The 16,043-nt window shown below is 39.3% G+C and overlaps 2 protein-coding genes across 2 annotated transcripts in view; both read right to left on the bottom strand.

Annotated features, from left to right (window-relative positions):
* grm2a (glutamate receptor, metabotropic 2a) overlaps nt 1-9,856 on the bottom strand; it is a 30,650-nt gene extending 20,794 nt beyond the window's left edge. Inside the window, exon 1 of the mRNA XM_034223804.1 lies at nt 9,126-9,856. The gene's annotated coding sequence lies outside the window, so the exon portion shown is untranslated. The remainder of the gene's footprint in view (nt 1-9,125) is intronic.
* Nucleotides 9,857-11,864: 2,008 nt separating this feature from the next.
* The window catches only part of tex264a (testis expressed 264, ER-phagy receptor a), an 84,099-nt gene continuing 79,920 nt past the window's right edge, over nt 11,865-16,043 (bottom strand). Inside the window, exon 4 of the mRNA XM_034223812.1 lies at nt 11,865-13,199. Within this exon, the coding sequence (XP_034079703.1) occupies nt 12,817-13,199 (383 nt within the window). The 3' untranslated portion in view covers nt 11,865-12,816. The remainder of the gene's footprint in view (nt 13,200-16,043) is intronic.

The raw sequence follows: 16,043 nt of genomic DNA, 5'->3' as shown, positions 1-16,043 counted from the left end.
ATATTATTGTTGTGTTTGAATTAAAGTAAATAAAGCAGCTACTAGAGTCTAGGGTCAGCAAAAAATTGATTTTCTGGATATACTGTAGAAGAAAGAAAAAATGAGGCCAATGTCTGAGTTACTGCAAAACACAATTTACCACAGATTGCCAGATACCACACTTTGGGGAGCAGTGAATCTGCTCCGCTGTAATTGCAATCTATAAAATAAATATGTCTATTATCTAAACTATAAACGATTAAAATACCCATATTAATCCAAAATGGCAAAGCTGTTTTTACAAATTCTATTCATTTATGTTTGAAGTCTTTTTTGTCAGAATTGTGATAAATCTAGCATCAATACTGGCAGTCACACGTCCTGATTTAAGTGACACTGCACGCTGATCCAGATCATGCTTGGATTTCAGCAGAAGAGACGCAGGGCTCCTGTTCAGTCCTGGTGTCAGTCCCCACAAATCCCAGTGGCTTAATTAGACAGAGTGTTGAGTGTGGGAGAAGTGTATTGGAGTAAATTATTGAGCCAGAATGATCTGTCTCATATCTACTGTTACAACAAGTCAAGTTAGCCTGACAAGCAGTAATTAACTGTATTAATGAGAGATTATTAAAGCAGAGCAGGCGGATAGTAATGCTCATATTTCATTCTGCTCTTCTCAAAGTACTCGGCTTACCTAATTAATCAATGTAGCAGCTCTCAACAGGAGTCAGACTGCAGAACCTCTCTCTCTCTCTCCTCATCTCATCTCTCTCCTCTCTTCTCTCTCCCTCGTCCTCTCATCGTCTCTCTCTCTCTCTCCTCCATCTCATCTCTCTCCGTCTCCTCTCGTTCTTCTTCTCATCTCTCACGCTCAGTTCTAATCCCTTCTCCTCTCTCTCTCGTCTCTCCAATCTTCTCTCTTCTCTCTTCCTGTTGTTTCCATGGAAACTTGCTATAGGAGATAGGGAGGGTGAAGAGGAAGTGGAAGACAGACAAGACAAGTGGGGCAGTTGACCATGCATGGTGCTAGGTCCTGTGGGAGAACTGGGAAACCTGCACTGTGAACTGAGAATCTCACCATCTTCTCCAGTCACAGCTTCTCTCCCTTTGTATTCTGTCTTTTGAACACATCTCAAAAAGAACAATAACTGAAGGACACAAGCCTCTGTTTCACACCGCTAATGTGTTTTTATGACTGCCTTTAGAGGTGCGTCTGGTGCAAACACTGCGGTCTTTAAGATAGAAATAAGATGTGTTGCATTACACTTGATGAACCATTATGAATGTGGGTACTTATCTCCCACACAAAATAAGTGTGTGGATGTCCTTTTGCTCCCTCAGCAGCATGTCAACAAGTGACAGTCCATTGCAACAGCCTGTACATATAGCAAAGTCATTACTACTTCCCTTACATATAAAGAAAACCGCAGAAAAACGAGGGATTACAATTGTGTACAAGGAACTTTTGATGTTCCTGAGTTGACTCTAGTTGGACAGTGGCAGCGTGGGACACATTGGCGCACAAGCAGCAAAGGCCCAAATGGCAAAATAAACAACAAGTCTGGGCTGTACGCTGACTAAATGTGTTTATCTTTAATATAATTCTGCAGTGGGAAAAAAGCTACCAATAACACTAGTAAAGCACTTAAGCACACAGCCTCCAGAGAGGATGGTGACAAAAGGATTTCTGGCTGACACGTTGTCAGTCCACCCTCCCCCCCCCCCCCCCATTCACCAGGAGACCTTCATCTCACCAGAGCCTTTGTTCACTGCAGTCCAATATCCAGAATTTGAAAGTTGCTGGTGATCTCCATCTGTCCTTTATTTGCTATAATTTTCTTAAGAAAGGTACTTATAAAGCCAACAAATGTTTATTGTAAAGGTTAATCTTTGGATCATTTCTGATATTTTATTAAAAACTCCACTCCACAAAACATGTTTATGCTTACACTATTTTTATATAGATTAACAAACTAAATATAACATCTGCTGATGCTATCTTTACATGTGCTGCACAGAGAGTGGTCATCATGTATGTGCATGAAAGCAAATAAGGTTACCTTCCAAATTGTTGAACAAATCATTAAATATATGTATGAGGCGAACACATCTGTTTATAATTTGCTATGGCTGGCGTGGGTTTTAAAAAGAGAAAACATCAATATTTTTAAGACCATGTTATAGCCTTTGAGAATAACTCTGTTTCTACCTCAAATACTTGATCAGCGCAATGCGTAAACACTGTGTGAAAATGCATAAATGACAGATGCTACTTGCACTATTTACACTTTAGATGAAATATCCCACCCAGGATTCTGTCTACACGTTAACTTCAAAGAAAAACTATGCCTCTCGTTTTTCCTCTCTCCTCCTATGCAGCCTTCTCTCCTTCTCTCTTCACCAGATGGCCTTTTTAATTCAAGAGCATAAAGCCTGCCAGCCTCACACACTTCAAACCAGATTGTGTGAAGGAATGGGAGGAGGGGGTGCGTGCGGGAAAAAAATAATACAAAAACAGATAGCAGATGTGACAGGGCAAGAAGAAGAATAAGAGGAGTGTGGGCAGCACCCAAAAAGAGGGATAAGGGTAGGGTTTGAGAAAGATGCTATACATGCGGATTTCTTTTATGACACTCATTTGCCCCAGGAGTGGAGTGCGGCATTAATATGGTAATATCCCCCCAGGCCAGAGCAAGTGTTGAACAGTGGAGGAGGTCTACAGTATATGCAGCTCTGGGCCTGGGGGGCAGGCTGGAGATCCCTGTGGAATGACTTGGAGGATGGCTGAGAGGAAGCAGAGGTAATGGGAGTCAGGCTTCCCTAAAATCACATTTCCAGCTGACAAAGAGAAGTGTGTGGGGGGAGAAGACTGAAAATGGTCCGCTAATGGGAAAGAAGGCTCAAAAGTGCCCACACACTACACACACATTACTGAGCACAAACAATGCATTAAGCTCAAACCCTGGAAACACCTGTGGCAAATGGCTATGATATTTTGTTATTAAATATTTGATACCTGATTGAATTTGATAAATATTAAAGGACAAGGCTGTTGATACTCTGTGTTATTCACATTTTCATGAAATCCCATGATAAGACAGAAATCAACAATCATCCTATTCCATAAGTCTTTACTGCGTATGCCTGACATTTCTGTATTATAGACCGCCATTTTTACTAAAACTATTCAGCAAGCAATACGATTTCCCTTGGTGACATAGAATTACCATGAACATGGCATTTGTGTATCCTGCAATGATTTTTAGTTGTGTGACCTGTTTTACTTTGATGTCGTTTTTATGTAAAGCACATTGTGTAGAATGTTATTATGTATGAATACAAATAATGTCATTAAAGATGGCTTGACTTGAACATGTGCACCCTCTATTTTTGGCTTATCTCAATACACTGTTCTGATGCAGTAAATATTTACTAGAGAACCAACAAGTGCAAATAATAATGGCTGGAAAAAGTCCCCATCAAGTGCACAATCGAGTCCTTTTTGAGTAATGTTTGATAATACAGCAGTTTCCAAAGGTTATACAAATGACTAAACCTCTTTTTTGCTGCATATATTGTCTGCATATATATATATATATATATGTTTCGCTCTTCCAAGCAGAGAATCCTACAAAGACTTTGGACATTTCATTTTTTGTCATTTTAAGATATGTACTTTTTCTAAGAAACATTTGGAATACCTCCAGCCTTATCCTTAAAAGACATACTTTTCATCTGCATTACACTTTTCGAAACTAGGACATGAAAAAGGAGTGGTGATTAGAATAAAAGCAAAGAAATCCTCACTTTCAAGAGGCTGGACTTGTCAGGAACATTTACAGGAAATGTTACGTGGATTATCTCTGAGAACAACAAGTATAACATGTTATTGAATTAATGATGCAAGAAGGATTGACTGGATCGATATTACGCACTGAAGTTACATCAGTACAAAAATGAACTGTCTCCAAAAAACCAAGCGGCTGACCTTTTCTGATAAGGTTATTTATACAAGTAGCAATTAAAGAGCGAGGAGGTCTTAGAGGTTTGGATATTGGTGAGTAAATCTCATGGCATTTTTGAGAAGCAGCAATTAGGAAGTCAATGTGGCAGTCTGCTGCATCTCTGGACATGATGACTGCCACAAAATCAGTAGAGATTGTCAACATATGGAAAACAAACCATATCATCTTTTATGATATGGTTCCCCCTCTCGCTCCACCTGTAAAGGGGATTCCCTTGCATGTGTTCACCGGTCCCTCTCCTCCCAGGAGCCTCATTCTGCCTCCCTCATCAAACATTCATCCTCCCTCTTTGTCTCTCCGAGATCATTACTGCAGAGCCTATGATTGGCTGAAACACCATGATGGATGTCTGCTGGTTTTCTTTCAGAGGTTTGAATTGAATCCTTACATTACTCATCCTCACACCACACTGTAAAAATAGAGTGACCTGAAACACGAGATCTTTGGGTAAAATCATTCAAAGTGTTATTCCTGGACTCATGACAGTCATCAGTGAGAGGTTTAAAGTTATTGAGATGACAGCTCACATTATGGTTTCAGATTGCATCATTTAGATAAGAAAAATATCAATATCCTAGAGCTGTGAGGATTTCTTAAAGTAGAGGTTTCAATCTCTCTTAAATGAGTTCTTGCCTTTGCCAAATGAAAGTTAGAGTGAGTCGTGATGTGTTTCATTGAAAAACACCACGCACGATTACACAGTGCTATTTCCACCTTTATTTCAGAGAGCCTTTCGAATTGCCTTTTAAAATATTACCCTTTTTTATTTACCTATCCACTATCAATAAAAACAAAGTTGTGAACTTGTGACTGCACTTCTGTTGATGGATTGAGAGGATTTTGCAAACAAAAAAGTGTGGGTGCCTAAGGAAATCCAAAGTGTTTCTCTAAAACAATGAATAATGTATTCAATTCTTAAAAAACAATTAAGTCACTTAGCTGATTATCTTTATCACAACTGTGGGGGTGTACACTAGGTGGGATATATAGGTGTTTTCTTAATCATATATTAAACAGTAACTCTTGAGGAAATAAAAGATAAAGATAAAATCCCACAGCAAGGACCTCCTTTCACAAAGAATGCCGATTAAAAAAAATGAAGAGCTTAAGGGTTTTCCCACTGGGAGTCACTTAAGGGGTCAGGAGAAAAGTATTTTCCGGCCCCAGGCTCAGGCCAGATCCCCCTAGAGAAATAACTCCAATGTATCTGCTCACATCATATAGACACCAAGGGGTTACTGAAGATATAGCTTTTATATTAAAGGGGCAACATAGGACATTCAGGGCATATCTATGATTAAGAGTCTGGGCTGGGATGGCCTGTACAAAGCTCTCAGCGTGGACACGGCTAGCAGCGATGGTGCTTCAAACGTTAGTGCTGCATTCACACTATGAGTGATCAAGACTGAGGCTACAAGTCTTTCAATGAAAGGGGAGACTGAAGTTACAAACTGACGCCGTCTCATGTAACATGACACACTAAATCAAAGTTGGGCTGGACTTTCTCAGCTCTCTCATAACAAAGCAAAGAGTCAACCAATTATATGCTTTTATTTTCACCATCTTCAGCCCCTTCTCTCTCCCCACACCCGTTCCTGTAAAGAAATGGAAGAAAAACATAGTGCTACTGCTAACAATATAACTTCTTTAAAGAGTGCTTAAGAGACAATTTGGCGGTGACCTGGTGACACTAGCTGGCCATGTCTGCTTTTGCTGGTGTGAACATAGCAAAACAGTGCTAACAATGGCAACAGTGCTGACAGAGCTGGCCGTGTTAACCTAACAGGAGGCCTTGTTAAATCAATGCTAGTTCAAAAAGAATAGCACTAACTTTAACAAACAGTACTCTTTGTAATACAGTTAAGCTGCGACCCCGTTTGATGATTCAAGAAACGTTGAGCTCAAGAGCTTTGGCAGGTCAGAATTATATATATATATATATGATAACAAAGCACTTATATACTAATAAAGGACTGGCTTATTTAAAGCCAGTTGAGTAGCACTTGAAATGTTTTTGCTCTATGAAACCTGATGTACTTATATGATTCTGTTTTCTTCAAGTTTGTATTTTGTTGGTCGAATGCACTTATTGTAAGTCGCTTTGGATAAAAGCGTCAGCTAAATGCAACGTAATGTAATACCAGGTATTTGGCTCACAAAAGAGAAATCTGTGCCATAAAGTTCTAAACTAAGAGCACATTTCTCTGGAAAGTTTGTACCATCGTTTTGAATATGGATATTTCTTGGACAGAGGGGGAAGCCACACATCAGTGGTTGTGCCAAAGATAGGAAACATGCCTTGTTCTGGTCCTGAGATCTTTGATTAACAGCTCTTTGTTGATCAATTCTCACAATTCAAGTTATTGATAGAGCTGAGTTGATAGAACATACACAACAAATGTAAAATAGGAATGAGTCATTGGCAGTCGGTGCAGCAGAGTCATACGCACATCATTCATTCATTGTAAGATATGTTATGCTTTCAGTTGAGTAAGTCCATGCTGAAATGCTTTTACTTGAGTAGGAATGTGTGATTTAAACACATTTGATTTATTTTTGATCAGTACCATCTTCTGTGAAAAGTCAGCAGACTTTTTAAACTCACTAAATGCTCATGTTTTATGAAATGGGCAAAGGGCTATAAGAGTTATCAATAATGTTGGATATCTTGAACACACTAATGTATTATTTTTGAAGTCACACATATTGAAGTTCATTGATCTGGTTACATTTAAAACGGCACAAATCATGTACAGAGCCAGACATAATCTACTTCCTAGGCAGTTAAAAACATTGTTCGTAGACAGAGGGTGGGTATCATTTGAGAGGAAATCTACATTTTAAACAACTCAAGGTCAGAACAACTCTGAGAAGTATGAGTATAACAATCTGTGGGGTGATTTTATGGAATGGTTTGGAGCAGGAGTTCAAACAAAGCACAAGCATAATTCAGTTTAAAAGGATGTACAGAAACACTTTTTTGGAAAACTATGAGAATGAAGAAAGGTGATTGAAGATGAGAAATGATTGTATATGTATGTATAAATGTAAATGTATGTAGGAATAACTTGCATAATGATTTAAAGGACAATCATTGATCAAGTAAGGGGTGGGAATGAATAAGCATTTGCTTCCTCCTACTCCCTTTCGGACACATATGATTTATTATTATTATTAATATGAAGACTTTTTTTGTTGAATATATAAATATTACCATGAATGTGGATAAATACTGTATTTTAACAATACGGTATTCTGTTTTTCACATTTGTTATTTTTATTTTTTTAATCTGTTGATTGAATTGAAATGTACACTCTGAACATTCTAGTTCTCTTTTATTTTGTATTTTTCTTTATCCCTTTACCTTTGTCTTTTTCACAGCCAAACAACTGTCTCTTGTTGACACTAAAGTAAAGATGTACCACATCCGATAAGCTCACAAAATACAAAGCAGTAAATAAACAGCTACATTGACAGTGACAGTGACAGAGGGACTTTAAATACTCTATTAAACAGATGTCAAGAGTCTCAGGTGAACTGTAGAGACCGGGCTCTGTGTGATATGTTACTGGCAGACATCCAGATGTAACCACACCTGCACATGTCTTAGGAAGCACAAGACCATAAGGAAGAGACAGCTATTAAGCTGTCCTCTTTGATAGGACCAGAGTGATGCATCGGGCAGCTGGTTGCTAATACAGTCCATATTAAGCACATTTCCAAACTCAATGGTTAGTTGGTCGTTTCTCTTTGAAGTTAATGAGTATTTATTTTGCTTTGTTAGTTCCAAAACTCTTCCAGCACCCAGAGTAATTAACAGGAATCCCCGTCCGCATGTTACACAGCACTGAGCACTCTTAGCATCAAGTGAGTAACAGGTGAGAAAGACTGCAATCAGGACTGAGCTGTAGCTTGTTACTTGTTTTGTTTCTGGCTTCAGATGATTGCAGTGGAGCTCAGTCTTCTTCAGTCAGCCATGACCTGAATAATTTACTGTAATCAACATCTTCAGCTGTGAGCTCCGGGCTCAAACATCATTTCAGATTCAAAGTCGTATAGAAGGAGGATTTACAATGCTGACATATTCTATAGTGTAAGGAAAATAACATAAATGCATGTATAATGTTTATTTAAACACTTTCTTTCTGTGTGACTCTGTGTGGTGGGGGAACTGCATTATGAGGGTTTTTTATTGTGTTTTTATCTGCTGAACATGCAGAACAGATTCCCCTGGGACTGGAGGAAGCATCGACAGTGCATTCTGCTTCCCTTAATGACTTTGTCCAGGATTAGCGACACAGCCTGTACATATTTGCGCCTTAGGGTGTTCCTTTATATTCCTAGTGTGTTTAAAAATCTATTTTATTTTAAACTCCTGATGACACAATAAATAACGTATAACACAGGATCACTCCATCTATAGGCACACAGGCGATATCTCCCTGTTCCTGTGTTAACGTGCAACAGCATAATGTTAATCTGTATGTATATGTATCTAGATTATTCTCTAGTTCAAAGAGGAAAAAAATACAAAAATAATAGATTTTCATACATTTTCAGCATCGTCAAATTAAGAAATGACCCCGAACAATAGAAATCAAACAACAAGATAATCATCCTCTTCTCTCTGGCACCCTGTAGCAGCAAACCAATTCTTAAAGTTGCTTGGCTTTTAATTCGGCTTTCTTGGCAATCTTTAGCACTTTTTTTTTTTTTATCAAACAAGGAGATTTGCCAAATGAGCGACATCGGAGATCTGTTGTTTGTTGTGTGCAGGCTCGCACATGTGGATGATTTTTGCAGTGAAGAGACATTGCTGTATGCAAAGATGATGTATAATGTGCTTATTATATGGTGAACCCTTTCAAAAGTGTCAATTACAACACTTATCGCATTGACAGGAAATTACACATCACACACTAATGTATTTCTCCATCCCCTTTACTTCAAGATGACACAATATATTTTAGAGACTATAAAGATAAAAGGTGATCTCATTTCCTCAAACCTGAATACACTACATTTCATTATCTAGAAACCAGCTCGTAGAAGTTCACAAAAATGCACCTATACGTCGTTAAAAGCATAACACTCTCGAGACCAAACTCAACATCTCTTACCTGAACAGGGTTCTTCAGTTTCCAGCGCTGCCGTGGGAGGAATGGACAATGAAAACCCAACGCATATCCTGTTGAGGTGTTAAACCCGAAACCCGCGTGGATGTGAACAGTGGAGATGAATGAATGAATGAAGGGTGTAGCTGCCTGAAGTTTGAACCGCGTGCAGCTGAGCCGAGTGTTAGGAACTGTCCGCGGTGCTGAGCAGAAGAAAAAAACACACAAACCACAAAGACGAGTGTATCCGGATACCTGGAGGTCTGATCCTGCGTTTAAAAGTCACATTTCCTAATCAAATGTAACTCACACCCACTTAATGGAGAGAAAAAAATGCGTTTCACTTTCTTGAGCATCAACTGTGAATACATGAAAAGATCTGCGAGACAGTGTCGGTTTGAAGGGAATTCTAGGAAAAGTCTAATCAATTCTACCTGTTACGCGAGCAGGCTGTGCCAAATCTTCAGTAACTGGCACGAGTATTGTCAAAAATGATCTAGCTGCAGATGAGCCAGAAACCTGTGAGAGCCTCAACTCTCAGAAGCTTTGAACACCTGAACAAAGGCGAATTTGCTCTCAGCAAAAATAGTCCTGAGTCTCTCTCCTCGCAAACGTGCATTATATAATTCAGATCCAAACAGAAATAAATCTCTCAGCCGCTTTGTTCTTGTTTGTAAGATGTTGGATCGGATGTGGAGACGCTTTAAGAGTCGCTCCCTATTTGTTCAAGCAGTCAGGGGGGGGGGGGGGGGGGGGGGGTGGGTATACTGTATTAAAATAACGATTCTTAGGAGACCGATCATCTTCAGCGTCGGTAATCTTATTTGGGATCCGCAAACAAGTTGTGACACGGCGCGGGAGAGTGTGAGGTCAGTCCCAGATGGCACAGCAATGCGCGCGGGGGCTTTAAGAGGGGAAGCTGCGACCCTTTCCCTCTGAAAGCAGCTTCAGACACGCATTGGTCGAGCATCTGAATTTTAATGTTCAGACTTCTCCCCCTATCCCTTTCGACGTGCAATGTAATGAGATTAATAATTAACATCATGGGAAGGCAATAATCTCCGTGCCCTCAAAGCTGCATGACATCCCTGTGGGTTTCACAATTAATTAAATCAGTTTTTGACCCAGTGTGTCATCGCAAGTCTCTTCTAGCCTGATTTTCATTGTTGCCTTTGGATAAAGGTTGTGATGGCGGAATTAAAACTGAAAGTGCAACAGACATGTGGTGAGGGCATCTGTCCCTGCAGACTGATCACACCTCTCGGCTGTACGGATACCAATCTCATACTCTAATCACTAAAGTCCCCCAGAGACTGTTAGGTGACATATTATACAACTTGTTTTCTCCATTTTAGAATAAACATTTAAGGCACCATGTAAGTACATTTTCTTACAGATTGTTCTGAGATGCTTGATTTCTGAATTGGACGCATGCAATAACGAAGCAGCGTAAAGATGGTGGGTCAAATTAGGAGTATGAAATAGTGTCTTAATAAGCTGCTCTACACCATACAACAGCTTTACTGCTTATTGGCATAGATTGTATCAACAAAAACCTATTATTTTGATTTGGCATCTTATTGGTTTTGTTCTCCAACACAATAGCCCTACCAATATTATATTTTTAAGTAACATACATATATTTTAGGGGTTTAAAATAATAGGATACAATAAGGCAATGGTTTATAATTTCATTTTTCTAAATAAGAATATAACAAACATGATATACTGTGTTGGACATATTAAATGAGTCTTGTTTTCTTAATGCACACAATGTACAACAATATCAGTTTTCTTTTTTAAATTATTATTACTGCCGATTTTGATTCCATATTGGATTCCATTGCATTGCAATGTAAATACCGTTATATTTTACTATATTTTTTACTATTTAAATATTTTTCTAGTTCTCTACCTGTGTTTTTAATTCTTGTTTTACTTTTATGACACCAAGTCAAATTCCTCGCACGTGTAAACCTACTTGGTAATAAACCTGTTTCTGATTCTGAAACTAGGACAGAAAAAAGAGCTCAAACACATTTTACATTTCAGTACAATATGATGTATGTGTAATAAGCCAATACCCACCATTATGATTAATGGCCTTTGCCAGAGCAGGAAGGATGTTTTTCTCTCTCTGGCTGATGGTGCTGGATTTCAATGAAAACATTTCAACTTATAGGTCATGATGCTCATTAACTGGCTAAAGAACGCGTGTGCCCATCAAACATCAATAGTCTGTTGGAGGCTATTCTTTAACAGCTGATTAAATAAGCTGCGACACAAATGCCAGACGTCTCATTTAAACGCTGCTCCTGGGTGACAGAACTCAGAAACAATGAGATATTGTAATCATCTTTTTAAGAGTGTTCCCCTAAAGGAACCCGCATGCCACTCAAGAAAATATAAGAACAGCTTCGCTTAACAACTTGCACTGAAAGATGAAAAATGCCATTATTGGCTTATTCTGAAACATTTCTCCTTTATTCAGCTTTTGAATTCCACTTTGAAAAAAGCAGTTGCAAGAGGCAATCATCATACATTGAAAGTTAGAGTTTAATAAGTGATCGGGCTGTAACTTCTAAACAACAATGAGTCACCCACACCATTTGTTAGAGAGCTTCATCTCAGTTGGGATACAGAGAAATTCAATTGGTAAGAATTGTCTTCGGAGCAGATAATGATGTGGCTTTGTAAAAACGTAAAACCTTTTAAGTGTATGTATCTATGCACAATGGATTCCTGTCAATTTTGTATCTGATTTATTTATTACAGACAGAAAGACATCACCATCGCATTACATGACTTCCAATGTCTCAGCACCAACAACCTACAAACAAATCACAACTAGTCCCTGGAAGAGAGTGCATTTTGGCTACAACAGAACTGTAAAGTGGTTCAACAGACCGACTATAGAAGAGAACAATATGTTAAAAGCAATTATCTGAGCATAGGGTGACAATAAAATGTTCTGTACAGTATCCAAAGGGAAAAGTTTGCATCTCTAAATTGCATTTTAAAATCCTAGGCTTGGTGACTTTGAGGCTTCGGTGATGTTATTGGTGTTGATAAAAGTTTGTATGCTTTGGTCTTCAGAATTTCCCCCTGTGTGAAAGATATTCTCCATATTAGGAAAAAAAAGAACACACTGACATAGGTCCATCAGAAATCTGCACATTTTCACCCCACAGTTACTGTATATCAAAACACCAAAAGTGGGTAACCCACCAACAAGTTACGACAAAACTCTTTAGGACAAGACCTTGAAAGTGGGGTACAATATCAACAGTCATACACGGGGAACATTTGCTGTTTGATGATCCAGTTCATCAGCATCCTTCCTTTTATGTTAATAATAAACTCTATTTTCACTTTGTATCTGATCGGGAATAGAGGGGATTCACACCGGATTATGGCCTGAAAGAAAGACAGGGTTAAATGAACTTTGCATTTCATTTGAGACATGTGGGTTTACTTAAAAAGACTTCAACAAATGGGGCTCTCTGTTTTAGTTCATATATAGGATCGAGGATAAAAAGAGAAGAAGAAGAGATTATAATATAACAAAAAGTACAGGCATCAGAAAGAGAATTAAAGGCGCAGAAATATGGCATGTTGGTCATGGCATGAACAGCTTTAGATCCACCAACAAGATTACATGACAGATAACCAGCAAGAACTGAGAAACTCTCTAGCGTTACACGGCATCTTCTCTTATCTCTTCAGCATCCTCGCCATCCCCCAAGGGCTCCTTCTTCTCAGCCACCAGTTCAACTGCTTCTCTCGCTCCATCTTCACCCTCAGGGACCCCCGCCTCTACCTTCTCCTCCCTCTCTCCTCCCACCTCCTGCTCCTCCTGATCCATGTCAAGCTCTTCAAAGGACGAGCCGCTGCCCACAGACTCGTTCGAGCCTCTCTCGCTGTCGTCCCTGTGCTTAATGTCATCATTGGCGTCCATTACGTCCCTCAGAGGCAGGGAAGATACCAGGGAGGCGGCTGTGGAGGCAGCCAGCGACGTCTCTCTGCTGTCCCAGGGCACACCGCTGCTGACTGAACTCACATCACTGTGGGAGTCTGCACCTGCATCAACACGGGAGAGAGACAGAAACAATAGGCTCCGTGAGAGGGCAGAAACAAACTAAAGTGATTGTATGCAAGGAAAACTCAATTAGAGGGCACTACAGGTGTTCTTGTGCTGATTTATTATGAGTTAATATGTTTACTCGTGGGATTCCCCCAGGAGGGATTGTAAAGAAGTTACTGCAACCTTCACAGTTCAGAAGGGAACACTGAAAAACGACAGCGTCACTCAGGGAGCAATGGTGCATTCACATGCTCCAATATCCAGGTGGTGTAGGAGTCCATCTTCCTAGCCTAAAGGGTAATGTGTGAACAACATTGGCACCACAAAAAAAGTTATGCTCAGAGCGTTTGAACAACATCATCTCTATTCCATCTTGAGGGAATGATCACTTGAACTTTCATAATCTTCCACCAAGTTTCATTACATCGTGCCAGAAGTTTCTCCGAACACCTGCTGACAAACAAACATAGAAAGAGGGGGAGGCAATAAAGTGTAGGAGAAAAAAAGAGTAAAATCACAGCGCCCTTTGTTTTTTGAGCCTGCAGTGTGTGAGAAACTGATCAGAAGATCTGGGCTTTCCTGGTGCAGAGGTCATACGTTCAGACATATAAGAGGATGCCATAGAGGGCTTGGTGCTGACCTCAATTTAGAAAAGGTACAGGAAGTAATAAGTGGGCCAGAATGGGGATAACATGCTCCTTTTGTTTAGTGTTGGTCAACAGCAGTTTACATTAACATCAGGATGTGTAATACATTCAAGTTGATCCAAGGGTGTAAAGATGTGTGTGAATGCTTCTTCATTCTTTACCATCCAGCGGGGCAAAAAACAATAGTTTGCATTTTGAAACTTCTTGGCATCTCAAAGTTAACCAGACCTGTGCCTTTAAGTTAGTTCATTATAATGATATTACACTTACTTCCTCCAGCTTGAAGTGGGTTATTAAAACTCATCAGCAGTCCAAGCAGAACTCAGAGAAACAAGATTATTAACGTAAAAGAGAGAAACGATACTTTATTCATATAAGAAAAAGAGCCATGTGAGTAGTTAGCAGAGGCAGAGCTAACTGAAAAAGTAGTAGCTGCGGCCATCTGCGGCACACAACACATATCTGAAATCATCAGGAACAACTTCCAGTAGCTTAATTGATGGAGATTTCCAGCTTGCTAATGCTTTCAAATTCTAATTGGCCTTTGATCTAGGAAACTCTGTTAGCGAAAAGCCATTCATTATCTCCAACTACTGTTAATGTGAGGTGTTTCTGTGTCAGACAAAAATGTTGTGTTGTGAGTAGAACATTGTTATTGCAGTAAAAGCCAGAAATATGAAAATCTTGACAGGAAGTATGAAATGAATTAGTGTTCGTAAAATAACCAGCACTCTGTGTCACGTAGGTCGAAGTTAAAGACAACTGAAATGAGGAATACAAAGGAAATACATGAGGCTTTGTTTTTTATGCAGAATATGAATCAAGACTTGTAATTGTAAGGGGAACATCACATCACCATCATGACAAATATTACTCAGCGAGACTTCAGAGGATGTTTAGTTAAGACTGTTAAACACCTGGGGCCTCATTTATAAACGGTGCGTACGCTCAAAAGATGGCGTACGCCAGTTTCTACGCAATGTTTGCGATTTATAAAAAACAAACTTGACGGGGAAATGTGCGGTCCTCCACGCAAACTCTGACCCACACTACGCATAAAAACGGGAGAGACGAGAAACTGCGACACCGTTGGCAGAAGGAAGAATGGAGAGAAATATGTGGAAATAATACCATAAATAAAATGTTACCTCTCATTCATCATATATGAAGAATTCATTTTCACAAATTGATTAAAGCCAATCTTAAAATGATTTAACAAACGCATGTTTGAGACTCCTCAGTGCACACAAAAACATAACTTGGAGAAATAAATAAATTCGGAAATGTTATTGATCACCCCTCGATTATGTTCCCTTGTTAAGAAATGTATTGTCATAAATGATGCGGTACGCAGAAGGACAGAATTACTTTAAATTGATGCCGTTTTGCTTTTCTCTAGGTTGTATAGATACGAGCATGGTTTTATATACTATCATTCAGTGGCGGCTGGTGGAAATGATTTTAGGTGGGGCTATTGTAATGGTGAATAAACCACACGGGGAACATTTTGAGAAATGACCCCTTAAATTATGACTTCTGGTGATGTTAGAGATATGAGAAGACTGATCAATACCTCCATAATCTTCAGTGTGGTTAGCTATGAATCTTCCAAAACTTCCAAATACCTTGTCCTGGACATAGTTTCTACAGTAAACTGTGCAACAGTACAGTAGGCCCACACAAACTGCAGAACACCGGTTCTTTGGGAACACTCAAATGATTTAATTCCCATTTAAAATCAGGAGACTAAATATGAACATTATATGCAGACACAGACGTGGTTCAGAAACATAGAAATATTAGAAAACAGACCATTAAGGCAACAAATCTAGTTTGATGGATGCTGTCAAAACTCAACTATATGTGTGTGTGTGTGTGTGTGTGTGTGTGTGTGTGTGTGTGTGTGTGTGTGTGTGTGTGTGTGTGTGTGTGTGTGTGTGTGTGTGTGTGTTTATTTATCACAGGCACATAGTATCTGTCCCCGGTTGTTTGAAGAGCAAGCATGGGAAACAAAAGACAGCGTTTACCTGTTTGCATCCAGCTAGCCACACACACAGTTACAATCACACTCCCTGTAATTGACATAATTAATAGATAGTTTAGCTTCTCACCATCATTTGCCATGGCCCACTGATGTTAACGGTCGTAACTGAAAGGCTGCCTGTCTATGGAGTCAGATTTGGATCAATATTC

The sequence above is a fragment of the Gymnodraco acuticeps genome, unplaced genomic scaffold, assembly GCF_902827175.1.
Source record: "Gymnodraco acuticeps unplaced genomic scaffold, fGymAcu1.1, whole genome shotgun sequence".
In the NCBI taxonomy this organism is placed as follows: Eukaryota; Metazoa; Chordata; class Actinopteri; order Perciformes; family Bathydraconidae; genus Gymnodraco; species Gymnodraco acuticeps.
This window is presented reverse-complemented; position numbering and strand designations above follow the sequence as displayed.